The sequence below is a fragment of the Alexandromys fortis genome, unplaced genomic scaffold (assembly GCF_014885135.2).
Source record: "Alexandromys fortis isolate MF-2015 unplaced genomic scaffold, M_Fortis_MF-2015_v1.1 scaffold_92, whole genome shotgun sequence".
NCBI classification, from domain to species: domain Eukaryota; kingdom Metazoa; phylum Chordata; class Mammalia; order Rodentia; family Cricetidae; genus Alexandromys; species Alexandromys fortis.
In genome coordinates, this window is record NW_026067972.1 from 4861069 (window position 1) to 4888606 (window position 27538).

General features: G+C 44.6%; 1 protein-coding gene and 1 pseudogene across 3 annotated transcripts in view; both read right to left on the reverse strand.

Moving 5' to 3' along the window:
- Positions 1–1424: 1424 nt before the first annotated feature.
- LOC126509910 (huntingtin-interacting protein K-like) lies at positions 1425–1827 on the reverse strand (annotated as a pseudogene).
- Positions 1828–11244: 9417 nt separating this feature from the next.
- Positions 11245–27538, reverse strand: part of Zcchc7 (zinc finger CCHC-type containing 7) — a 163496-nt gene continuing 147202 nt past the window's right edge. For all 3 annotated transcript variants that reach the window (XM_050156152.1, XM_050156154.1, XM_050156155.1), the window contains exons 7-9: positions 17611–17706; positions 14249–14366; positions 11245–12438 (exon numbers count right to left, since the gene is read on the reverse strand). In XM_050156152.1, coding sequence (XP_050012109.1) covers positions 12026–12438; positions 14249–14366; positions 17611–17706 — 627 coding nt within the window. In that variant the 3' untranslated portion in view covers positions 11245–12025. The remainder of the gene's footprint in view (positions 12439–14248; positions 14367–17610; positions 17707–27538) is intronic.

Below are 27538 nucleotides of genomic sequence, written 5' to 3' on the forward strand. Positions count from 1 at the left end.
CAAAAGCTATGCCAGGCATGGAGTGCTGTGATTTGCTGTGGTAGGGTATTGCTTTAGCTAGGCAAAGGAGTGTGGCATTTATTTATAGTGCAGAATATTACTTTAAGTGTGTAAAGGTGTGTGACATTTGTTTATGCTGAAGAATATTACTTCAAGGGTGCAAAGGTGTGCGACATTTGTTTATGTTGAAGAATATTACTTTAAGTGTGTAAAGGTGTGCGACATTTGTTTATGTTGAAGAATATTACTTTAAGTGTGTAAAGGTGTGCGACATTTGTTTATGCTGAGGACTATTACTTTAAGTGTGCAAAGGTGTGTGCCGTTTGTTTATGCCTCGTTTGTTTAACAGTGTAAGGATGTGTTGCTTGTCTTTCACCTTGCCTGCCTAAGGCACCTGGTTAGTCTGTTAGCTGAACAGCCAATCGCCAGGCAGGAGAGAGGACAGGCGGGGCTGGCAGGCAGAGAGAACGGGAGGAGGAAGCTAGACTCAAGAGGAAAAGAGAGGGAAGACGGAGAGAAAGAGAAGAGAATGAGGAAACTCTCCGGCACAAGAAGCAGGCCAAGAACAGCCAGCCAGACAGGGAGAAGCAGTGAAAGTCAGAAGAAAGGTAATAAGCCCCGAGGCGAAAGGAAGATAAAAAGAACCAGGCTAATGGAAAAGAGCTAGCCGGAAATGTGCCTGAGCTAGGCTGAGCGTTCACAACTAATAAGAAGTCTCTGTGGTTGGTGGCCCCAAAGAAAAAGCCTCATACAGCTGGCCATTGCCCATGCCTGGGTTTCGCCGGGAGGCCAGGCTCGTCTTTGCCCATTTCTAACACATGCTCGCCCTCTTCCTGCTGTGCTCTGAGGCCACTGCTGGGGACAAAAGCGTGGCCTCACCGCTCAGCAGGACAGAAGACAGACATCCAGGAAACTTTTCCACTGTAATTCATGCCTGTGATCAAGCCAAGCCGCACTTCATAGGAGAGCATACCCAGAGACGGGCAGGGTGAAGGGGCTTCGGAACAATGGGGCCAAGCAAGAGACATACGGTGCCCATTCTCCGGCTTTCTGCTATGTGGTTTTGCATGTTCCTAGCCACCCCACCAAGCCTCTATCTCCCTCCCTCCCTACCCTCCCCCTCTTTCCCTGTTGGGGATGACCCCAGGGCCGCGTCCTTGCTGTGCTCCGCTACTGAGCTATTGGTAAGTACCCAAGCCTGACATCTGTATTTCTTCCTTTTTTTTTTTTTTTAAGTGTAACAAAAATAGAGCCTGTATTTGAACATTAGGTACTTCTTTATACTGATTGCTCATATAGTTTCATGAAGGTCCAACATAGAAACTGACAACAAAATAGAATATATAATGCATTTGATCAGAGATAAAACTGAAAAAAAAAAAAGAACAGAATAACAAGACACTTTATTTCAGTAATCAGTCCAGAATGTCTGAAAAGGCACATTATCAGTTGGTTGGAGCAATAAGAGCCTCCACAACGTTGCCCATGTGTTCCCGCAAGCCCCTTTCTGCTGCTGCTCGAGAGATCTCCGTCCCTGTCATTATCAACTCCAGATCTTCCTTCTTGATCGTGACCTTCGCCAGTTCCTTTTCCCCCCGTGTTTTGCCTTTTGCTGCCTGGACCGTCTGTCTCCAAAGACGGACATAGCTGTCTCCAGATTCGAACTCTGATCTCCTTCTCCTCCGCAGAGTCAGTGACCCGCTCCAAGTCAGCAGCACCACTATCCTGCTTCTGTGGCTTCTCGGGAGGCCTCTCCGGGCCGCTGGTCTCCGTCTCTAACTCCAGCTCCACATCTCCCTCGGTCGCCATTTCGATCTCACCGCCCATCTGTATTTCTTTACACACCTTTCTACTTCCCTCCAAGCTCTCTCTGTAAACACACAGTCCCCAGATCTATCTGCTGACTATAAACCATTCCCATTTTTACAAAAGGAGATCCTAGACTTCACTTTTAAACCCCGTACTCACTGTTTTGAAACAGAGTATGGAGCAGCTGGGGGCCACAGGGGCTGAGGGTGGTGGCGGGATGCGAGGGCTCCCAGGGTGGGTGGCTATGAAAAGGCTACTGTGCCCTTGCACCCCTCCATGCTGCAGACTATAGGACCATAGGTATAGGATTGATGGTGGTGCACAGCCCCGCATCCTGATCGAGAGGTCTTTCCCATCTTTCCTTCCAGAATCTTCTATGGGGCAATCCAACCCTTTTCTCCCTGACTCCCCAGCATCTGGCCCAAGGTGGGGCCCCACTGATTCGCAGCGGAGAAGTGGTTCCTAGGCACCCCATTCATTGTGGAAGCGAACAGTGGAGAGTCACTCCCCGGCTGGGCGAGGGCGGGATTAGAACCTGGCTGGTGTCATTGTCCCCTCGTGTCCAGCACACCATAGAGAGGCAGGTCATTTGCACAGGCATTTCCACCTTGACAGCTGTTCTTATAAAAATGAGAAGCCCCTATACGTGGGAATTTACCTAATGCTAATCTGGATAATTGGAAAACCCACCCAAAATACCCGACTCAGAAGGAAGCCCTGCTAACTCACAGGCTCAGCTCAGTGACTGGCCTGGGGCCTTCGGGTATGTGTAAGGGGGGAGGCAGAAAGGGTTCCTTCTAAGGCCCTGACCCTGACAGGACCAGTGAGCCTGGCCTTGGGCATCAGCCAAACCTCAGCCCTTGCCTGTGGCTTCCCATGAATTCTGACCTCACCACCTTTGCTGGAGACTCTGCTCTCTGGACCTCAGGGCTGCCCCTCCATGAACTGGGGGTGGAGGGTGGGAGCAATGGGAAGATGTAAAACCAAGTGAGTTTTACATCTAAAACCTCTAAAATCCTCCCCAACTGGATCTCATCGAGAAACAAGGCAGGCAACAGCAGGGGGAAGCAGACCAATAAGTCCTTGTGCTCCCTGGCCTTGCTTGATGTCTCAGCCCCAGACCTTGTTCTGCGTTCTGAAATCTCCTTACTTCACGCCACATCAACTTTCTCAAGTCCCCATGGCTGAAGCTCCCTGGGGCTCCCCTTCTCCACCCACCACCCATCTACCTCTACACAAAGCTCATAGTTTTGGAGCCACTTGTGAGCTCCACTTACTCCTCTGTGTCCCCAAGCAAAGTGACTGGGGGCTTCAGTTTTGTCACGCGAACCCACGTGTTTGATTGCATCCTGGTGTTTTCCCTTCCAGTGCACGATGCCTGACCCTCCTGTGAGGCAATGAACAACCCAGGCTGTCCTTGGTCAGCCATGCTGCGATGGTTCCTGCAGCCAGACAAGTCCAACTGCAGTAGGGTGGCCCTGTCTGTGTTGTTGCTACTCCCAGCATGCCCCACACCCTGAGTCCCATCAGGACTGTCCGCCTTCTCGTCTAAGCGAGCAGCTGCTGGCCTGCTCCTGGGCACTGGGAGAAGCACAGGTGAGATGCTTCTCACTTAATCCGCCTTCATCTGTGAGCAGCCTCTCAGGGGAAAGCCTGTCCCGATTCTACTCTTTCTGCTGGTACCTCGCGCCCTGTGCAAACTGTGACCAAATACAGATCGTAGTTACTGCATCGTCTATGTGCGTATTAGATCAACGTCCATCCTCTTTACACTGCCTTTAAAATAATTATAAAATAAACATACGATGAACAGAGTAATTTCCATATCTGCATATCTAAAGTTCATGTTTGGGATACAGACAGGTAGGTCAGGGCACACTGGAAAGCTAACGTGGTCTTCTCGTAAGTGTTGGGGAGTTACCTCCTGTAGGTAACCCAGAGGTTGGGGCCCAATGGTAGTAAACCAATGGCTAACATCTGGGGATGCAGCTAGGAGATCTCAGGATAAGGTCTTTGATCCCCAGATTAAAAGGTAGGATATTTCCAGCACCCCAGAGGTTCCCTCACAGCCAGTTTCAGCCACTCCCTTTCCAAGGGAACTAATGACGTCATAGATTAATTTTGGCTATTTTAAATTGGGCAGAAGGACCTGATTCCCTTTTCTCACACTGCATGGGAAATTCCTCCATGTAATATAATGTCCTATTTTGCTGCGACCATTGTATTTCGTGGATGTGTTGGAGTGTGTTTACCCATCATCTGGTCGAAGGGCATTCTCATTTCTGCATAGAGGGCAGATCAGGTTCAGCTAGCTGATCTGGTGACTTAATGGTTTCTTCCTGCTCTATTGAGTCAGTTATGCTCATGGGTTTCTCTGTTCTCTCACAGGCAAACACTCTCGTAGTTTTAATTATGACAACATTCTGGGTAATTCTTTAAGGGCTCCTAGTAAACCTTTTGGGTAAAATACCAGAAGGGAAGACCCTGGGCCAAAGAGCCACCCTTGAATGACTCTTCCACGTCTAGCAGAAGGAACCTGTATTATCCGCCAGCCTGCCATAGCAGCCTGCTACAGGTTGGGTGGTTTCAACCACAGTAGCCTGAAGTCGTGGTGCCAGTTGGGGTGAACTTATCTCTTGCAAATGGCAACCCTCTTGGTTCCTCTTCATACGGAAATCCCTTTGCGCTCCCAGGAATCCTCGGTCAGCGTTTCCTGATCTCATAAGGACATCGTTCAGATTAGATTGAGGTTCCCCTAGCCTCCAACTGTAGCTCGGAAGGTGTGATCTCCAAGTACACTCCCATTCTGAGGTACTAGGGAGTTGAGCATCTTCAGGGACACACAGTTCAAGCCATAACAAAACAATAATCCCCGAGAGCCCAAGCGTGTCCCCAGCTGTCCCTGGGTTTGCGTGCCGCCCTCTTGGCTTCTAAGGATAAGCCACACTTTGTTAAGGAGGTCTTTGTCTCTTACGCTCACCCATGTCTGTGTTTTCATCCCATCAAACCAACCTACCGATTCCTGACATTATGGTGTCTGGACACAGGCTGATGGATCCTGATGTCGTCAGCCCAGGGTTCAGGCTGGTGGGGATATCTTAAGACTCGCAGTGGAAAGCAGACACCTCAGGTTGCTGAGTTCTCTCTGCCCCGCTTTTTGTAGTGTGAGGCAGGGGGCATGGGGACCATGTAATTATCACCTTGCAAAGTCAATTACAACTCCATACTCGAAAGCCTGCTTTTAACTTCCCTAAACAAGTTCATTTTAAGCTTGGTGGTAATTTGGCTCTTTTGTTAAAATTAAGTCCTTAAAGTAAAAATTAAAAAGACAAAATGGAAAAACCATTGGGCATAGAAAATCCACCCCGGGTTTAATAGGGCCTCTTAAGCTGAGGACCGGAGGAAGGTGTGGGGAGCCTGCTGTACATCGTGGTTCTCGAAGCTTACGTTCTGTGTAAGCTTTCGAAAGAAGAGGCTAAAGCTCATCTTCACGAGAGGCCTGCTTCTGCCGTGGGGTGATTAGGAAACCTTTGTTAAGTTCGGGCTCCTCCAACTTTAACACCCCAACTAAGTTTGCAACAAAGCACTAAAATCCTTCTACCCATGGGTGAGTCTCAGACATGAAGAGCCGGAAGAACACGACTTGGCTGGTACCCGGTGACAGAGTACGAGCCCATAGTGACAGTGGGAATGGCCTCTGATATGCTCGTGTTTGAGCAGGACAGGGCAGATCCTGAATCAGTATTTCTGTGAGACCTGGGGAAAGAGGAGGCGCGACTCACCCAGTTCTGACAATGCGTGTGAGCGAGCTTGTTTCTCCATGGAGTCCACCGGTGGGCAGGGTGCAGCCCTCATCCCCGCCGCAGCTCTTGCTCAGGCTGGCCTCTTCTTGTCCACTCTTCTGCTGCTCTTCCCCAAGCCCATATCTCACAGAGCCCCTGCCCCTTCGTCACATGGCTCCTGCTGTCTGGCTGGCCCTGTCCTGCTCACTAGAACTCCGGTGCACTTTCCTGGCTCAGCAGAGGCACTGTTCCTCGCTTCCAGGATGGCATGACCACGGCCTCTGTGCATCGTGGTTTGCTTTCCTGTCTGGCATTGGCATGTCCCTGTCATGGGTATTGTGTCTGGATGGGCAACACCTGGGAGAGGGCCGACACTGAGGTAGAGACTTTGGAAAACTGTGGCCTCTTATTTGAGCTGTTTAGGGTAGGAAATGGAGAATTGTGAAGAGACATTCTGTTACAGTCATTTGTTTATTCCCAGTGACATCTGAGGCAAGAGGGGCAGGGGTGTGATTCCAGAGACCCTTAGGAAAGTTGTCTTTGGCTGGCTGGCATCTGGAGGTGCAGCCACTAGCTCAGGAGGGTTCTAGGAAACAGAGGCCAGGATGTGGGGGTGGGCTGCGTAAAGGAGGTCATGCTGGATGAAGGAAAACCAGCTGTTCCGAAACAGCACCAAGGCCTAGGGTGAGGAAATGCACAGCGGCCAGAGGCCAGGCTGCGAGACAGTCAGTGATGGTGCCTGGGGCGGAAGGAAGTTTCCCATGGAACTTCTTACAGGGTAGGAGAGAGTGGGGGAAAAGTGGGGTATTTCAAGCAACAACCGCAGGGACAAGCAAATTCCCACAGGAGGGAGGCAGGAGGTGAGCAGACAGGGAGTGGGAGCTGACGGAGGCTGGAACGTTCTCTTTAACAGAGTCGTACCTAGTAAGCATCCAGTAAAGCCAGCAGCCCTCGGAAGGTCAGAAGCCCTCCAAGTACTGCTTGGGTACCAAGGACGGCCCACCACGGAGGGAACACTGCTTCTCCCACCTCTGCCTATCTCTGCTGCAGACTGTGTGGGAACCGGAGAGGGCGGTGGTGTGTGCTGTGTGCGGTTGCAGGTGCAGCCAAAAGGCCATGGGTGATTTGCATGGGCTGGAGAACACATTTTCAGTTTCCTCCTCTCACAAATGGCAAATTTCACTTTCACAGCCTTCCTTTCTCCTTCCTGCCACCCTGGATTCCTCTTGGTGTCTCGAGCCCATGTGGCAGTGCGACACTTGTGCTCGGTGATGTTCCTGCTTGGCTAGCCTCTAGGCCCAGCTTCAAAAGCTCCATGTCCAGCCACTGATGATCCTGGCCCCACACCCCACTTCCCAGCCACATGAAAAATACCACACTGTGAGCCAAGGGCCTGGACCTGCCTCTAACCCAGTGCAGGATAGGAGGCTGCATCTGGGTATTGAGTGGGGTTCCCAGGTGTACCAAGGAAGGTTCCAGAACTGGTACTCTCAGAAAAGTCCTCCAACCTATAGGATATTGTGTTGTGGTAGTTTCTTTGGCCTGGAGACCTTAGTAGGTGACAAGTATTGGGTGCTGGCCCTAAGAATTTGAGGTCTTGTGGACATCCCGTTTCCTTGGCCCTGTACCGCATCCTGGTTGCTTCCCACCCCAGGCTTGCACCTGACCCTTTGCTCATCTGTTCCTTGGCTGTATCATGAATATGGGAATTGCCACTCCAGCGGTGCTAGGGTACCTCACCGAGAGAAAGAATGTAGCCCCGCAAAGGCCTGGGCATTGGTTCTTCCTCTGTGTTCCCACACTGTCCAGTTCATGTTGTGTGGTGGTTACTATAACAGGTGTCTGGAGGGATCAGACCGTCGAGGCGCCATATTGAATCTTTTTCATACTCCTGACCTGGGGAAATTTCAAACACTATTTTCTGTTGATGAGGTTCAGCAGAGGGAGGAGGAAGGGCAGGTGGGAAGAGCCCCAATCCTGATTTGGACGTGTGAACGTGGAGAAGGGCAGTGTAGATGAGACCCTCTTTTGTAGTTTTGCTACTAACAAGAATGTGGCAGATCCTGGTGAGGCTGGGAGCTCTCCCAACCTTGCTAAGATGGTGCTTACAGGCTGGCTGGCTGGCAGGAATGAAAGGATCATCAAAGAGGGACCCCCCCCCCCGACCGCACAGGCAGGCAGAATTTCAAGCCTGGTTCTGCTGGGGGGATCCAGAGTGACCCAGGAAGCCAGGGTTAATTGAGGCGAGAAACCAGAAAACTCCCCGAGCAGTCAAGTGCGGGAGGGCTGTCATGAAACCCCCAGGGGAGATGATTAGCTGGTTATAGGCACGGAAGAGAAGCGGCCGGTGACCCATGACTTGTCCAGGGTGCCTGTGGGTCCCCAAGTCTGTGAGGCTCCACTGGGTGGGTGTGGAGGATGAAGCTGGGGTATGAAGGGAGGTGGAGGCAGGTGAACCAGGAGAGTCTGCTTGCCGGTGACGGCTGCTGGGAAGAGGACAGTTTTAGTTTTAGGGGGTTCTGCTATGCCTCTCACCTCTGCTGGAGGGGGCTGGAGTGCTGGGGGAGGGAGAGGGCCAGGAACAGGACTTTTCTGAGGTGTTTGGTTAATCATGGGCAACACTTCTGGTACCCAGGGTTAAGAGTATCCACAGAGGACCCAGAGGAGGCTCCTTCAGGCTCCCGGTCCACTCTTCTCCACAGTCCCGACGTGGAGAGGATGACAATTGAACGCTCCTCTAAATTTACATGTCACTGTGGCTAAACGATGGTTGTTCAGCCAAAAGGATCCTGAGGTTGCTGGGAAGGTGTTGTGAGATTTGATTTCAGATGAATCCTGGTAATCTGGGCCCCATCTGATTTTAAAGCCTTAAAAACCAAAGCTCTCTGAGGGCAGGGACCCAGCGTGGTGGGTCACGACAGACGGCACTGAAACACAGGGCTTCTTTGACAAGCAATGGATTTTGGTTGGAGAACAAGTCTTCTGTCTTCTCTCTCTTTCCCTCCCTCTCGGGGACCTCGAGTGTGCAAGGCCAGGCTCCTGCCCTCTAGAGCCGTGCGTGCAAGGCCAGGGATGTGGCGTGTGAAAAGCGTCACATGGTGCTCTGTCCTCACTGTCCTCACTCTGGCTTTATAGGTGGGCACACCCTTATTTCCTCACACGCCTTCCTGAGTGTGTCCTCACTCTTCAGCCTTCTCTCTGAAAGGCCCATACAAACTGTTCTATTTGTAAGAATAACCCACTCCTTACCCCGCTGCCATGTTAGTTCTCCCCATTTTGGTGATGCCTCACAGTAGTGAAGCTACACTGTAGCGCATGCTACACCCCCTGGTGGTAGGACACATCTGGGTCCTCACAGTAGTGAAGCTACACTGTAGCGCATGCTACACCCCCTGGTGGTAGGACACATCTGGGTCCTCACAGTAGTGAAGCTACACTGTAGCGCATGCTACAGCCCCTGGTGGTACAGACACATCTGGGTCCTCACAGTAGTGAAGCTACACTGTAGCGCATGCTACACCCCCTGTGACTACACTGTAGTGAGTTCAGCATAGTGCCTGGCCCTCAGCAGATATTCTACTCAGGTTTGCAGAATTTAATGAGATTTGCAACTTTTGCAAGCCAGAAGGAGAAAGTTCTTCAGTGTTAGTCATGTTCTGAAGAACCCACCAGAGATGACCACTCAGTTTATAGCCAATTGAAAGTCTTTATTTCAGCTGGCTGGAACTAAACTCGGGAATTTGGGACCCAAGCATAGTCCTGAGTGCTTAGGGTAAGGCAGTTTATAAAAGAAAAAAAAAATTAACCTGGGGGGAGGTTTTGTACAAGCAAGCAGTTTAACAGAAGCTAAGGTAGGTAGTAGCTGGATGGAAAGGTTTGTACAAGCGGTTCCCCCTACTCCCTGAGACAGGATTTCTCTGTGTAACAGCCCTGGCTGTCCTGGAACTCCCTTTGTAGACCAGGCTGGCCTTGAACTCACAGAGATCTGCCAACCTCTGGCTCCCTAGTGCTGGGATTAAAGGCGTGCGCCACCACCACCCAGCTCAGGTCTCGCTTTTAAACAGGAACCAGAATAATCTAGACCTGAGCTTCTTTTCCTTCATTATTGAGGGAGGCAGAGTTCTGCTGAGTGTTGTAAACACAGCCCATGATTCCCACCCTGCTGGGAAAAGGCGCTCCTTTTGGCGTTGAGAACTCCAGTTTCTTCTACTGCTTCAGATGCCCCCCCTCCCCGCCCCCCACTGCTCCTTCTGTGGGTCTCTGAGGTTGGCTCAGCAACTCTCTCCTCTGGTAAGTGACCTTCAACTACTTTGGCTTGGCTGAACTCTGGCCCTCAACCCAGAGACATTTCCCTTTTTACTTTTGTCCCAAGATAGAGTTTCTTTGTGTAGTCCTAGTTCTGGCTGTCCAGGAACTCACTCTGTAGACAAGGCTGGCCTCAAACTCAGAGATCCGCCTGCCTCTGGCGGGATTAAAGGCATGCGCCACCACTACCCAGCTGACATTTTCCTTCTTATTCCCCTCCTTACTCTTACTTCTTACTACGTTTTCTTGGAAATGTTTGCTCAATCGCTTTTAAAAAGCCTTTTACGGGCTGGAGAGATGGCTCAGCGGTTAAGAGCACTGGCTGCTCTTCCAGAGGACCTGGGTTCAATTCCCAGCACCTATATGGCAGCTCACACCTATCTCTAACTCCAATTTCAGAGAATCTGGCACCTTCACAGACATGCAGCAAAACAATGTGCATACAATAAAAACAAATGATGTTTAAAAAAGCATTGCTTGCCATCATGTGGGCGTGTGGAGCACTATTCTCTCCAGGAAGAGGAGAGTGTCACACTCTACCCAGCTTTATGCCAGGACTCTGCAGCATGCTATGTAAACCACATCCTCCAACCACTGGTTGCTTCTTTAAAATGGTGAGATGTACTGTAAGGCTTGGATCTGGGCTGTACTTGTATCCTGGTGATGGCACCTATAAGCTAGTAACCTCCTTCTTGGACAGCACCTGGCTGTGTAGCCTAGGTTGGCCTCCAATTCAGAATCCCTCCTGCTTTAGGCTCAAGCACTACAGTCATGCACCACCACGTCTGGATTCCAGTGACCTTATCCAGGTCCCACAAATCTTCCTTCTTCCTTAACTGACTTCCTTTGTTCCTACACCACAGTTTTATATTTATCTCTTCCCAATACCTGATTTATATTGTTTATCACTTTTAAACATCTTATTATTGTATGTGCACAAACGTTTGCCCGAATGCACGTATGCATGTGCATCATGTGTGTGCCTGGTGTTCTCAGAGCTGAGGAGAGAGCATCAGACCCCTGGGACTGGAGTTACAGATGGCTGGGAGCCCACATGTGAGTGCTGGGAATTGATCCTGCCTCACTTTCAAGAGCAGCAGGTGCAAGTATGCATTTCTGGGTGTGGGTTTTACACATGTGAGTGCGGATGGAGGCCAGAGGTGCTGGGTCCCCAGCTGCCTAGCCTGGGCTGAGAAGCAAACTGCTGATCCACCTCTCTAGCTCCAGACAAAGGCGTTTCTGACTCCAGGTTACAGTGGATTCTGTGACTGCAGTGACCTGTCCAGACCAACTATGCTCTGCCACTCAAGTTGTCCTTGTCCTCTGCAACAGCAAACACATTTACTCATTGTTTCAGGCATTTTATTTTTCTTGTTCTAACACTGGGCTTTCACAAGTGTAAAAAAGGTTCACAAATACAAAAGATTCCGAATAGCTTTGTGGTATTTAAAAAGATCCATGAAAACAAATCAAGTTGGGAAATGTTATCTCTATTTCTTGCACTATGGCTGTAAACTGGAAAAAAACAGTCCCAGTGTGATTATGCTGAAGTTCTCACGTTTCTCAGGAAATCTGTCCTGCACACCCACTGTAGATCCTGTATATAACTCTTGCTATTGCCTCTCCTCTGCCTCCTCCAAGTTTCAACAGTGATAATCTTCATTTTCATAGCCAGTCCTGGATATTCTCTTTGGACAAAAGAGTCCAACAGCTTCTGAAGCAGCAAAGGTAGATTTGGATTTTCATTGATTTTTCCAGTGTTTAAAAAAACAAACAACAAAGCTAAGAAGGTAGTAGTGATTTTTCTTATTCATACTAATCTCTCTTCCAATGAGCTTTTAAGTCCTCAAACATTATAGATGAATTATATTTGAAGAGCTTGTAATTTTTTTCAAAGCATATAAAAAAGATTTTCTTAAAAAGACAGTTTTCCTACCTCAAGTGAAATTGCTAGAGGAACTGAAACCCAAGTTTACTCTCCCATCTAATAAACAGCCATGACCTCCATGGCGTCCACTCAGCAGCGCTAGGTATGGCTGACATTAAGCAATCATGACAAAGCCCCCTTCACATAACAGATAACAGTATGCTGCCAGAAAAGCTGAATGTGAAGTTGTTCAGAAACCACTTCATAGCTTCGTTTTCCTCTTCCTTTGCTTAATGAGAAATAAATTATCGCTGCTGTCCTCTTCCGTGCTCCCTCTCTTTGGCTTGCTGCGCTTGCTCTCTCGGAGAACCTTCTCTTCTCTCAGTCTGTGGTGCCGGGACCTGGATAGCTTTCGGGTTGCAGCACTACTAGAGGAGTGGGGTTTTGAGCCCCTAGGGAAGTCTTCGTCCACGTCGCCATGACGGTGAGTCGACCTATGCCTCTCACCTTCTCTTTTCCTGGTCATTTCTCTGTGGGTTTTTTTATGACTTTGAGGCCACTTGCTGCTTTTCTTTGAGGAATAGCTTTTTCTCACACTGTGATGGCCCCCCTTATCTGTCTCTTCTACATATGGTCTTCTGAACTGCCCCGGAAAATCTCCATTTTTCTGGATTTCTGGAAGATATAAAAGTATTTTGCTTCTCAGAAATAACTTAGCAGACAGAAGAGGCAGACATTTAAAAATGTGACCAATACGGCACTCTAAAGAGCCCTTACAATTCTATTGCTAAAATGGGAAAAGATCCCCAAACCCTTTAATATTTATGTTACTTATTCTACTCAACAAACTTTTATAACGTTAAGCACTGAAGACAAGAGCAGCAGGCATGGTCACTATCTTGTCCCGTGAAAGAAGTCACGTCTAACCAGTGCAAGTTCCTCCACTGATGAGAAGGGTAAGGTGAAGCAAGATAAAGATGACCTCATGTGACCCTACTCTTGGAGGACAAGCCTGGCCATCCCACTGCGAGTGGGTGCACACTGCCAAGACATTATCCCTCCAGAGAAGCGGCTGCTGGGGGGGTGTGATCTGTGCACACACCGTAGAGGTTTCCGTGCCAGATGATGCTGCATCTTTTGAGGACCGGATGTGTTTATTATGAGCATCAGATGGATGTGCTTTTGACAGCAGAGAGCGGTAGTTGAGGCTAAGCTAAAGTGAGCTGCGAAAACTCCAGAACCTTGGACCATTACACAGAGGTCAGTAAAAACCTTTGGCCTAAAAGTTTAAGATAAAAGAAGAAGTTCCAAGGATCATAGTGAGCCTCAAAGTGGGTATGCACCAGAGTGGTCAAAACTAACTAAAAAGAAGAAAAAAAAGTTCTCTATAAAATTATATAAAATTTATATAATTTATAAATGCTCACTGTAGAAAACATAAAAAACAAACCCATAAATTATAAAGAAAATATGCCAGAGTGTAGTAATACACCCTTTAATTCAGGGCTGCTAGCACTATGTTTTTCTTGGTAATCTTTCTAGTTTAGTAACCGAGTCAATCTCTTAATATGCTGTGATTTCTTTATGCAAATGAGAAGTAGTATCATCATTTTGAAAGGGTCTGAACTCAAGAGAATCTAAAGCCACAAAGAAAAAAGCTAAAAATGCTCAGTGTTGGACAAGAATTCGGAGACCAGCTTGAAAACCACAATTGTTTATCACCCGACAGCAAGGCAACCTGGGAACACATCTTGACTATAGCAACAAAGAACAGAGGCAGAGAAAACAGATTTAAACAAGATTTACAAATGTGAATATTATTGAAGGCTAATTATGTGTAGTTGTTCATGACTGCTTGTGGGTCTGGCTGAAGTCACAGACAGTTGTGAGCCACCAAGTGGGTGCAGGGACTTCAACTCAGGTCCTCTGGAGGAGCAGCCATGCTCTTAACCATGGAGGCGAAGGAAACACAGAGGAGGCTGTGGGCCTAGAACCTGCTGCAATGGTAAACTGCAACACCAGCCTTTGTGTGGGAGGCCCAGGAGTCACCAGAAACCCTTCTGTTCCATGAAAAATATCAGACATACAAAGGGAAAATAATTATTTGTCAAGTAGAAACATTTTAAAGGAATCTTAAACTCTCTGCATAGAAAGATAAAAATATTCTTAAGAATTTTCTGAAATGCTCTGAGAAAAATATTGTGAACAGATTACAAAATAGGATTTTTGATGTAGAAGTTTGAAGTAGAATTAGTTACAAACTAGAGCTTCCTATAGTTTGTGACAACAGAGAGTGGTAGTTGAGGCTAAAGTGAGATGTGACTTTATCATTATAAAATAATAAATATTATAAAATAAATGATAAAGATAATATAAAAAGCTTTTAGTTTTTATAATTACTAAAAATGTTTTCTGTGCTAAACAATGACTTCCAAAATAGGCAAAGACAGTATATAAAAAAGAATAAATTTGGGAGCTGACAAACCTTTCACTTTCCGTTTTATTCTCCGATCTCTCTGCTGGATCTCGTATTTGTCGTCATAGTAGTAGATGAACGGAGATGTTGGAAACGTCTGGCTAAACATTCTTCTTTCTGTACATTCCTACAGTTGTATTTGAAAGAATGCATCACAAGGCTGCACTGCTCAGCGCTGTTGATTAGTCCCGACCCCTAGCACCACCCGACCAACCGCTCTCCCGTGCTGCTGTGCTATCCCTTGGGGCCTGGATCTCTTCCCTTCTTGACTAAGTCATCTTTTACGTTTTTGTACTTCCTAAGCTCCTTCCCCAGTTTGAGTTAACAGCACTGAAAGATGGGTGCCAACTCCATTTGCCTTGTCCTCTGCTGGAGTTCACTGGCATTATGTGGATTAACTGTCCTTTCTTGTCTTTTCCTCCAGTAGCCTTCCCATCAGACTGTCCTTCCTTTTCCTCCTAGCCTGGCCTCAAGCTGTGGCTCTAAACTGTTGGCTCTGCTCATTCTCTGGACACACTTGCTAGCTTATCTTACCATTCACTAGTTACTAGGGCAGTGAATCTTTTTCTTTAACTAACAATTTCTTATGGGTGTATATTGTATCCTGAGCATATTCTCTGCTCCCTTCTGCTGCGTTCCCCTGTCCTCCTGCTCTTCCCCTCTACGGCTTCTCATCAGTCCCCTTTGTCTCTGGGCTAAGGGGTCTTTTGTGAGGTCGGTGGTGGACCTGGGTAATTTTGAGAAGCCTCCTTTCTTTGCTCCCTCAACCACGCTGAGATCGTCCTCTGCCTGCTCTCCCTTGTCTACTGCCCAGTCTCTGTCTCTCAGCTTTAACTATTCTCTGTCTACTAGGTGACAGCAGGAGACGTGAACACCTTTTCCAGAGAGGCTTTCCTTTGGGGCCTTCTCCTCTGCCTTCTACCATCTTGCCTGAAGTTTATTTGCAAATGTTAGCATTTCTTAGCTAAGTAGCTAAGAAAGTCAGAATGCCTTAAACCCACTCACCATAAAATCAAAAGTATCAACTTACGGTTACATCAAAGTAATCTTGATACACTCAGTCAGTACCCATGCAAAAAGAGACTGTTTAAATTCTCCCAGCCCCTCACCTTTTCACACCCTCCTGGAATAGCCTTTTTCTCAGGGCCTACTGCTGCCCTTGCCTCTCTAGCTAGAATGCCTAGCATTAGGGAAGGGTAATATGAAGTGAGGGCTAAATCTGAGACTGATAGCGAGGGGAGCTTGGACATCTTTTACCACTGGGGTGGCCTCCTATTTGGATATGTTCTATCTAGACAGATGTAACTACACAGAGCCACATCGTATCACAAATGTTTTCCAAAGCTACATGTAAATTATATTTTGATTATCCACATCACTGGTCTCCTCCATTAAAACAGATAATTGATAGCTGGCTATATAATTTATGTTCCTTTCTGGATTAGCCACACCAATGATCTTCTTCATTAGTGTTGGATAATCTAGAGTTCCTTCAACTATGGCTGCCAAATTTGTTTTACTGTAAAATGAAATTTGTCTAAGTTTAGATTTCAGGGATAAATTCCAAATGCTCTTGATATTCCCATCTACATTAAAGGCAGTGACTAGAAAGCAGGAAGCATCCAATTGTAACTGTTTTTCTTTAATCGATCAAACACAAATGCTAACTAAAAGCACACTCTTTTGCTTTAAAGAGATAAGCAAACATATATATTAAACACCTGTGTGATGTGCACGGCAGTGGATGGCGAATATGAGTCTGTTTCCTAAAAGTTGTTGGCAACAGTTGGTATGCACAGGGCAATAGAAGACCTAGAGATGGTAATTTCCTAAAAGAATCTTCTCTAGTTAGGTTTTCAACCTGCTGAATTCTACAGAGGTGAAGTCAGATCTTGCTACCTATCAGTGGGTTTGATCACATTAGAAGCAGCATCTGAATGTCAGTGCTGTACAACTTTTGTGCTTCGGAGATTAATCACCACTGAGCGCCTGAGCTTCACCCAGCTTCATCTTCTACCTGTTACCCACCCTAGTTCCTGCTGACAAACACGGAAGATAAACTCTATTGTTCACAGGCTCTGCCTAGCACTTTTCTTCTCCCAGCCCGTCTGTCTCTTTGAAGTTGTGGTACTCTCTGGTTTTGTTTTTGATTTGGTTTTTCAAGATAGGTTTTCTCAATAGCTATGAAGCCAGTCCTGGAACTCACTCTGTAGACCAGACTGGCCTCAAACTCACAGAGATGTGCCTGCCTCTGCCCCCCCCCCCCCCCCCCCCCCCCCCCCCCCCCCCGCCCCCCCCCGCGCCCCCCCCCCCCCCCCCCCCCCCCCCCCAGTGCTGGGCTTAAAAGGCATGCGCTACCACGGCCAGGCCCTTGCATTTGCGGTACTCTCAATGAATGTCTGGACTAGAGAGGAGGCAGAGTTGGAGGTAAGAGGTAGTCTGCAATACTGCCCACTCTCCCACCTGTCTCTCTACCCCTACTCTGAGGAGTCCTGGGCCTCTGTAGGCTTTCTTCCTGACATGGGAGCGGGCTGATGTTACCTTGGTTTCTAGGCTGGAAGGAGCTTTGTGGGGGAATGGGAATCCCATGCACAAAGATTTCTACTTCCTGTGCCACTGTTTCTCCTCTTTGACCTTACAGTTTCACAGTGTTGGGGTGCAAAGCCTATTCCTACTGGGTCTTAGCTCCAGGACGAGCTGCTGCTGTTTCATGTTTAATGAGCTAGAGACACCACCTTACAGTGGGGAGCTTCTTCTGCTCTCACACCTCTAGCAGCCTGGACTTTTCAGTTTGGACAGCACAGTACTGACAGGAGGCAATTGAGGCACCTGGGGAAGAGGTTGCATGGCAACGACTTAAGTGAGTGTGTTATCAGGGAAAGCTCAAGAACTGAACTGAAAACCCAATAAACAGTCTGTAACAGTCAATACAAGATGGGAAAACTTTCTGTGCTGCAGCTGACTTTGTCAGACTGACTTTATGAGCTAAGTTTGTTTTTAGTTTATTTATTTTTAAAAAAAGATTTATTTATTATGTAGACTTGTAGGCCAGAAGAGGGCACAAGATCTCACCACAGATGGTGTGAGTCACCATGTGGTTGCTGGGAAATGAACTCAGGATCTCTGCTCTTAACCTCTTAGCCATCTCTCCAGCCCCTAGTATATTTAAAAGAACTACAGAAATACGCTTTGACACTTAATCTTGGTAGAAATTGGATAGGTGTAAATTAGTTGAAAAGACATCAAGTCTCACCACTGAAGGTTAGCTTATAAACAAGTAAGTGTTAGGCGTTTTATTCATTTTGAGCTCATTTTTCAGCAACTACTCTCTGACAACAAAATGCCTTATGTCCAATGCCATTCAAACTTACATGTCCATAATGGCCTTCCCGTGCACAGTTGTAGCAATACACTAATGCTGACTGTCCAGAAGGGGTCTTTGGTCTTCTAGGTGGTCCAGGTTTGGTCTGCAACATAAATAGTTGTGAGAGTTTAATACATGTTAGTGGAAAATCCAAAACCTCAACCTTTCTAAAAGGTTTCTTAGGTAAGAGAAGCCTTAGAAATTCTTCTTTTTAGTTTAGTGTGTGGTGGCAGCTGGCTCATACTGGAGCCTAGGAAACAACAACATGAAAGGGGCAGACAGAGGCTCATCAACAGGACAGAGACGGGAGGGTTCAAGGCTTAGGAGACAAAGGAGGACAGAAGCCTGGGCTTTAAAGAAGTTTCAAGGAAGGTCTGACCTACACTGCCTAATACAACAGAAGCCTAGCAACATCAGGACAGACACCGCCATCACAAGTGCAACCAACTCACAAGAGTCTTCCTGGGGGAATCTGGGAGGGCAGAGCGGGGTGAGGAGTGAAGGGGAGTGCAGAGAAAAAGTGAGTTCTATAAGGAATCTATTATATTCTACATGTATTTTATGTATTTTCAACATGCACATTGTATTTCATAATAAGAAATGTTAAGAAACTGAATCTAAATGGAAGGGAGTGTATGTATGTTACTATTTTGAGAAGCATGAGCAGGAAAGAACAGGATAGGGGAAGTGTTGAGGAGGAAGAATTAGCTGTTGGTCTTTTAAATAGGAACAGTGTGTTCAAAGAGTGCTAGTCTGCCTGCTATCACTTTACCTAATACTACAGTCAGGTGGCTCGGGGTGCAGGGTAGGCAAGAGAGGAGCTTTTGATATAGAAAGATAGTGTACAGGCGATACAAATCTTTAAGAACATTACTTTAGCTCTTATGTCTTAAAATGGAAAGCGGGTTGCTAGTTACTCTTTCTGGGGCTGTGACCAAGCAGCTGACAGATAAGGGAGGAAAGCTGTTTGTTGTTCAGGCTCAGAGACTGTAGTCCATCACTGCAGGGAGGGTGTGGGGGGCAGCTCACAGCACAGTAGACAGGAAGCCAGACACACACCCCTTCCAAACATTTCTCCAAACATGCTCTCCCTTCTACAGCCCCACCACCTCCCAGTCTATTCCAACTCTGACTCTACAATGGGTCAGAGCCAAAAAGCTACCTTCACACACCCAGGTGTGACTTACTAAGTTCCTAATTGCTATTAGTCCAATCAAGCTAATAAGTCATTATCAAATTTGAGGAAAACAAAATCTCAACAGTCTTTGCTACTGAAAAGGGCCGTGGTACATAAAGTGGAATTTACGACTTCAGCTATTATCAGCTAGGATATATGAAAAACACAACTATTTTATAAAAAACTAATAGATTTTAACAGGGATATACATAGGTAGGCAAGTGTCACTGCAGTGGTTTAGACTTTTCTTTTAGGTAGTAGAGCACCAGGAAGTTAGTAAATTATTACATAGAAATATTTTTCCTAATCTCAAAAAAAGGTTGTTTTGATATGAAATTAAACTAGCTAATGAGCATAGAGAAAGAAAACAAAACCCAAAGAAATATGGTAACTTTTTAAAGGAAGAAGTTGTTAAAAAGCTATTCGTGGTTTGGGCATGGTGACACACACCTGTAATCCCAGTACTCAGGAGGTAGAGGCAGGAAGATCAGGAGTTCAAGGCCAGCTTCAGTTACACAGCAAGCTCCAGGCTAGACGATGCCCATCTCAGAAAACCAGGAAGAAAAAGAGAAAAGTTAGTATGTGTATGACCCAAGATGAAGCCTATGAAATACACCGGACTTAGCAGTCAGGAAATTGTAGGTAACTGAAAACTGCTGAAAGCAATTAATTTCCTTTGAGTGGACGGGGCAGACGTGAGACTGCAGTGGGTTTATCCTAAGTACAAAACAGTGAAAGAAATCTGACTGGGAATGGAAGGGGCAGGGAGCAAGTAGACTAGAACCCAAGTCCGAGGATGACTCCACCAGTGAGGCTGGCAGAGTCCTGAGCGCACGGCCAGTGTTCACTAGAAATATTAACTGCGGAATCCATGCCAGATATTGCCCTAAGGTCTGGTATCTGAGAAGTGGGCAACACAAAAATGACTGCTTACATTCCCGTGAGGGAAGACAGACAAACCAAACAATTCCACCCCACTCTACTCCTTCAACCCTCACAGACATTATATTTGCACAAACAAAATATTCAGCAATGCAAGTAATATGGACCAAGACAGTGAACGAGTCACTGCTGACGGCTTAGACTGATTTGCTGGCAGGAACCCTAATATGGGAAAAATCAGGCATCTTAATGTGCCGACTGACTGACTATTCTTTGCCAACTTCCAAGGCAAGGGACAAGCCTGCCATCTTAGAAGATTTAAAGAATACCCGTACATTGAAGCAGAGCAAGTGAAAGAGTGAGGAGGGTCATCTAAACCCAAAGGGGAAATGGTCTACCTGTGTCTTAAGTGGCCTGGAAAGCCAGCACAGGACTGGAAACTAATGGTAAACAGGTACTCAGCAACCAGCTGGCAACTTAGCAGGGTTCGTATTTGATGATAAATGGAACAACCAACCTCCAGAACAGTAAACGCTCTAAAAGTGGCTTTCGTTTATGTAGATATACAGCAATCCTACCACTAAAGTAGACGGGCTTTACAGGTGTATCCATTTCTAGCTCCACCTGGATAACCTAGAGATGATTAGTAGAGCCTTATAATTGGCCTCGAGGCTGCTATCTCTGTAGCCTATTTTCAATACAAGGTGGTTTTTCTGGCTTGTGACTCAGAACATGACCACTTCTCAATCTAAACTCCTGTAACAATGTCTCTTCTCACTCAGTAAAAGATCAAGAGTCTTACAGTGGGTCACATTTTCCCCCCCTGTAACCTTGCTGCATGCTTGGTATGTCTCATCACCTCACTGGCCTCTTCAGTGTTCTCTGAACACGCTACACAAACATCCTTCCATCGAGTTTAGTACCACTGTTCCACACCTGAATAGCTGCTCTCCAGATACAAGGTAAGGCCGCCAAGTGATGCTCCCTATACCCCTGCCCTTTGAAAAACAAAACAAAAATTATCCCCCTCAAAATATGTCACATCTGATAAACTAAATAGTTTGTCTATCCACCAGGCAGGGAAAAAGTTACCCACTGTTGGATCCACCTCCTGGGACAGGGCCAGTCGATGGTCAGAATTCAGGACACATAGCAAATGATGGGCTAATGTTTTGGTACCACACAGGTATGGTACGTAACTCACAGAAAGAGCTTATGAATTTTAGATATTGTTAATAAAAAATAGAGACTTTGGGAAACTATTAATTTTTTTATATCTCTAAGGGCAAACCTATAAAATTATATCATAAGTTAAAAAGCTTGAATAAATAATCATACGGTTTCCTTGTTGTTTCTCCTACTTCATGTTGACAATACGGTACATACTTGGAAAACCAGGAGGGAATCAGTGATGCAGAGAGAAGAGGAACTCAGTCTTCTAGTACCAGAGATGAAGAGATGTCTAAGTCAAGATTTTATTTATTTATTTATTTATTTATTTATTTATTTATTTATTTATTTATTTATTTATTATGTATGCAATATTCTGTCCGTGTGTATGCCTGCAGGCCAGAAGATGGCACCAAACCCCATTACAGATGGTTGTGAGCCACCATGTGGTTGCTGGGAATTGAACTCAGGACCTTTGGAAGAACAGGCAATGCTCTTAACCACTGAGCCATCTCTCCAGCCCCCCTTAAGTCAAGATTTGAAAGCATGTTTCATATTGACAAGTGCTATTTTATTTTGGGAATAATATCAAATATAGCCTCAATGTTCATCTAGCCTTTGGATGGAGCACAAACATTTGATGTTCATTCAAGTGAATAATGTCACTAGTTAAAAATTTCCATTATTACTAATAAAAATAGCAGTAATATATTGTTATGAAATTCTACACTGTTTCACAATAATTAATTAGTAAATGACTTGACAAACACTATACATGCTCTCATTTTAATAACTAGCATGTACTAGGACTTAATAGGAATGAAATCAGCCTAGATCTTACCTAATTAGAGCACACTTCTGTACTAGAATACAGTAGTGAAAACTCAATAATGACGTTCACTGGGCAAGTCTTTATACTAAGATTAAATAAAAATCTTTAAGCTATTTCAAGTGTTGGAAATATAAAAAATTTTGACCCAATATTTATGCCTTAGAACATGTTGCCCACCCCCTCCACTCCACAGGGTTTTACTCTTTAGCCATGGTTTTTTGAAACTATGTAGACCAGGCTAGCCTCAGACGCCCAGAGATCCACCTGCCTCTGCGGTCTGAGTGCTGGGGTTAAAGGTATGTACCACCACTTCTAGAGTATTTCTTTATTTTAAATTAACACTAAAGTCTGATTTAAAACCAAGTGTGTCAGCAGCTCTAGATCTGGGGTTGTCATTTGGGCCTGCCCTACTGACAAAGGGTTATGTGAGGGAGAACACAGCCTTGTTAAGACTGTCTGAAAGTCAGAATGGATCTCAAGACTGCCCCATGGATACTAAATGAACTATTTATGAAAGCAGGCTTTTTTTTTTTTTTTGGTTACAGACATTTAAATAATTTGTAGGGTGCTATCTTGGAGATTACTTTACTATCAATATATAGAAGTAATAACCTGGTAGATAGCACTACCTATGAAAGGTCCATCCCATCTGCTATTCTTGCTGAGAGCTTTTCATGCACCAGTAAACTCAGTAAATATCAGAAGATAAAGCATAAGCCTACCACGCCATGGATTTACTCCTAATGTCTCCTCAAAGTGCAGCCTGATGCAACGATTACAAATGATTTTCTTCTAATGTCACTTTACATAACCCTTTTTTCTGCATGAATAGTTAGTGCGGAATGAATGAATGAATGCCATTAAAACAGTTAATCATTATCTGGGACACTGGCCTTACTCCCTTCACCACCAAGAATCTCCATGACAAAGGCCAAGAGATCAAAATGCTAGAGCTGCCTCAGTGTCCTATTTCTAACAGTAATTTTTTATGCAAATGAGCCTGCTGGGCATTTCCCTCTGTGACCTTGGGCTGCCCTTATCTAAACTGACTTTGATCCAATGAGGGCTTACGCCTAGTGGAAGCTCATTATTATACAGGATATGCAATCAATTTTACTAATTAAAGAGAATTTTCTACTCTTGTGACTGAAAAATAGATTTATTTTATAATCATACATATGCTCAAAGACAAGACCATATGTTTTTATTTATCAAGACAGTTTTCATGTGAACATATTTTAAAATGCATACTAAATGGCTGCGGTAAATATATGCAAAACCAAATACAACACCGAGAAAAGAAAAGCAGAGTTTGGTTCAGTCTTTCTGAATATGTTACATTTGCATGTATACCTCTTAAGTTGATGTAACTTTCATATTTGAGAACAACCATTCATTCCAACTATTTACAAATAATTTTATTCTTTCAACAAACTAATATTACAGCCCTTGCCTTAATACTGATATTTTAAAAACCTAATCCACAAAATTAAATTCTCAATAAGATGCTATCCCAAACCAAAGGGACACTCTTATTCAAAGTCCATTATCTGGAATCTATTTGACATTTGAGCAGAAAAAGTTTGAATAAATTTAAATACTTGTTTCCTGGTAGCATTCTGACTTTTATTACCTGCCCAGTAATGAGGAGAGGGCCCTTCTTAGGGTTTTATTTAGCTTATAGTGAGTAGGCAGGGAAGAACAATCTTTAGAACAAGGAAGAGTATCACTGTCATCATCATCTAGGGCAGAGAAGAAAGGAATGCAAAACTTTAAAAGTTGGGCAAGCCCTTTTTTTGTTTGTGGAGAGCAGGGTTGAATTTGTGATGAAGCCACAGCTGGGACCCCATGTACTGGCAGCGTGCAGGCTAACACTTTTTGCTGTTGATGTCTCTGGAGGTGGGTCCTCCACCTGTGACCTCAACTCCAGGCCTGTGCCCATCATGATTTGGACAAGGCTTTCTCTTGGTCCATGTTCCGGCAAATATTTACACTATTACTTCCTTTGAGGATACGGGGAGAATTATTTGCCCCAAGCTATTATGTTTCTTTTATGAAGGTTTTAATTTTTTTCTTACTGAAAATAATAGCTATTGCATCATAGGAGACATTACTATTAATTTTTCTATACCCTTAAAAAGTGTTGAAAGTACTATATATAGTAAAACACACATATTTTTTGTGTATTAAAACCATGTCATATACCCAATAGACTCCCAATTCATCGGGTAATTCCTTAATTAGGCAGATTTTTCAAACATGTATTATGGACACAACAGACCGGAACGTCTCCTTTGGAGCATTTTCTAGTCTATCGGGTGATTACATCATTAAGCCACACATGCTACGTAGAAAAATCCTTATGAAAATTCATGAAAAAATGTACAGCACATCATTAGCATGCAGCAGGCATGTATGCTTTTGATAGTTTTCTGCTTAAGAAGAAACCTACATGAAGTAATTAGTCGAGGTCAGGACAGTATGAGACTGGTACCAGACTCTGGCAAAAAAGAAAATTACAAAAAACTCATACCTCTCATGGTTTATCTGAGAGTAATTTACTTTATTGGGAAATGGATTCTTGAACAATGTTCATCTGAATTACAGCAAAGTAAGAGTGTTGCTTTATTGATTTGATATTTCCAATATACATCTAACTTCCTTCCTACTGCTTGTATGGACAGCCTCAAGTTTTACAAACTCATGGGTGAAAAGGATGCAGTGACCAATGGGAAAAGCCAGTTGTTACTCAAGGCCTTGCACTAGCAAATGCTTATGTATTTAAGCCTTCATTTTATGTAATCAAGAGTTTAAGATATTACATGGGTGTATTGTTTCTCAGTAAATAAAAACTGTTCAAGTAAAGTGAATATGTATAATATTGGCATAAATTTTAGTGGTGGAGTTTCATATACATACCATTAGGAAAGCAATAGATTTTACCTAAAAGTTTTGTAAGAAGGAACTACTAAACTGACTGCTTTTCAATCCTTCTGTAAATGATGCATTTCCCACTAAAAAACCCCAACAAAAACCAAACCAAACAAAAAGCCGAGTACTTGGAGAACAATGAGCATATGCAAGACAGTAAGGAGCCCAGCAGCACTCCCTGAGTGCCCCCAATCTTCCTGGCTTAAAAAGCATCCCAATTTTCTCTGAAGGTAGTGGCGTTTATTCACTGGGCCATGGCTAATTTTACATGGAATGCAAAAATGTTAGTTTAAGTTTAATTTACCACCCTATTTAAATATTTCCAATGTAGCTAGCTCTCCAACTGCAGAGCTATCCCTCCGTCTATTTTAATTTTAAAGTAAGTTAGCATAGGGCTTCCTTCTTAATCCCCAGAGACTACCTACATAGTGACACAGACACACACATTTATGACGGCAACATAAATGCTCTTCTGAAGTAATGTGCAACATTAAGTGAAAATCGTTTCCTGGAAAGATATTATAGGTATCTATATTTTATTTGCCATCTTAAACATATCTGGGTCTTTATGGCCTTATTTTAAAAATGTATTTCCTTTTTATATTTCCTGGTGCAAATGGACTGCATAAATAAGCAATGTGCTATGAGGCTTCAGACCAGCCGATAAAACCTTTCAATTTTCATGCCAGCTTCTTCTTTTGTAATTCAAATCTGCCTGGAAACTGGCAGCTCTGAAAACTGAAACAAGCACTGCCACAAATACCTTGTAATGCTATCGACCTTGTCTGCCCATGCAGTGAGAAAGGGGGTGCGGATGTGTCTGCAGCCATCCAGATAACACAACTCATTTTTTGGGGGGGGGGCACGAGGTGGGGATAACAGAAACCAGCCCCAGACTGCACCAAAAGCAGTCATTACCAGGCAAGCTAGAGAATAAGTCTCTTCAAAATACACAGCGCATTTAAAAACCATATATGAGGCTGGGCCACTGCTGTCATTACCAATTTTAATTTAGCTCCTTCAGTTTGCCAGTCAGATAAACTCTTTAGTGCAGTTTTTTAATCTATTTGCCACATTTATGTTTAAGATTATAGTAATATGGATAGGAGAAGGAATCACTTTTAGGGGAAATAAAGAAATAGATCCGCTTATCGGCACCCATCAGAAAGTTCATTAATCAGCTGGGCTTTGTGCCCTCTAAATTGAAAGGTTAAATAATCCTCTCAGGAATATTTTTCAGCCCCTCCGCCAATTGTCCGGAGAGGAGCTGCCATTCATGGCACACGGGATCAGTGACAGGGTATCTTACACTGTTTGGACCCCAGACAATGACGGACAAATGGCCTGGTTTACAAAGAAACCTTTTAGTACACAGATGGAAAGGACCACAAGCTTTGATGTAGGGGAGGGTTGAGGAGGGCGTGGAGACAGGATATAAGGGAAGGGACAGAAAAGAATACACACATGTATGAATTCAGATATTGTATAGCCTGCTTTACTGTAGTAGAGTGTAAGTCATGTTAAATATCTAATTTTCAACCATATGAAATGCTTACATAAACCTCCACTGATAATTATAGATTAGAACCATAGCTCTATTGCATTTATTAGTTAATACATGGGGACCCAAACAAATTCCAAGCTTTTGATTTTGACTGTAACTCCATATGACTTCCCCCCCAAGCCTGCTTATTCTATTGAATCCCGTTGGTTACACACACAGAAAATTTCACAGCTTCAAGGACCTGCTCAAGTAGTCTTGTTTTATTTTTAAGTTACATTTTAAAAATTTAAATTTTATTTCATATGTGCGAGTATTTTGTCTGCACTTATGTCTGTATACATACTACTTGTACGCCTGATGCGCACAGAAGCCAGAAGAGGGTGTTGGGTCCCTGGAACTGGAGTGAGTTATAGATAGCTCTGAGCCACCATGTGGGTGCTGGGAAACAAACCCAGGTCCTCTGGACCACTGAGTCATCTCCCCAGCTTTGGTCTTCTGTTTTTATGTTGCATCCTGTCTTAAAATAAGGAACATGGACTAGGAGTGCCCTTTGGAGGGCAGATACCACACACATCGAGAAAGTGCCTAATTTGGCATTGCATTTTTTTCTGAACCCACACACAGCTGGGAGACTGGGAGACTGCAGAGCTCAGGCAGCTCTCATATTTTGTGATGTTCTCTGACAATGTTAAACCCTGGTAGATTATCTTATGAAAAGGACCCCTCTCTTCCTTGTATAAGACACTATCATTGCTGTGAGCTGTATGCTCTCCTATTATTCTCACTATAAAGATTTATATACTTTGCTTACAGTAATGAGTCATAGGACATTGAAGTTATGCTAAAAATGATGCACACAGTAGCTTAATCCATGTATCTCAAAGTGATATCATCAGTCATCTTCCCCCTCTCCCTTTCTTCTGTTTTCTTTAACGCTGGGGATGAAACCCAGTGCTAAACATGCACTGCATTTTTATGTATGATACGGACTTTACATGGTCATTTTTATAGGAAAGGAAGTAACTTAAATCTTTTGTGATATAATCTTAAATGTTTTTATGCTTTTTTTAGGTAAATCAAATTAAGAAAACAATTTGTTTACTATACTTAAGTAAGAGTTACTCACCTAAACTGGGCGTGGTGGCGCACGCCTGTAATCTCAGCACTCATGAGGCTGAGGCAGGAGGATCTCGAGTTCCAGGCCAATTTGGTATATAGCGATTCCAGGCCAGCCTGGGCTACATTGGAAGACCCTGTCTTGGGAAAAAAGAAAAAAAAAGAAGTTACTCACCTACATTTTTTTGAAACAAGTAAGACAAGTATAAATAATAAGAAAAGGAGAACGGCTTGTAAGTACTGTAACTCCAGTAACTGTAAGAAGGAAACATTGTTAGGTAACCAAGAAGAAGCTGTTACACTCTCCTCACCTTGAGCAGAGA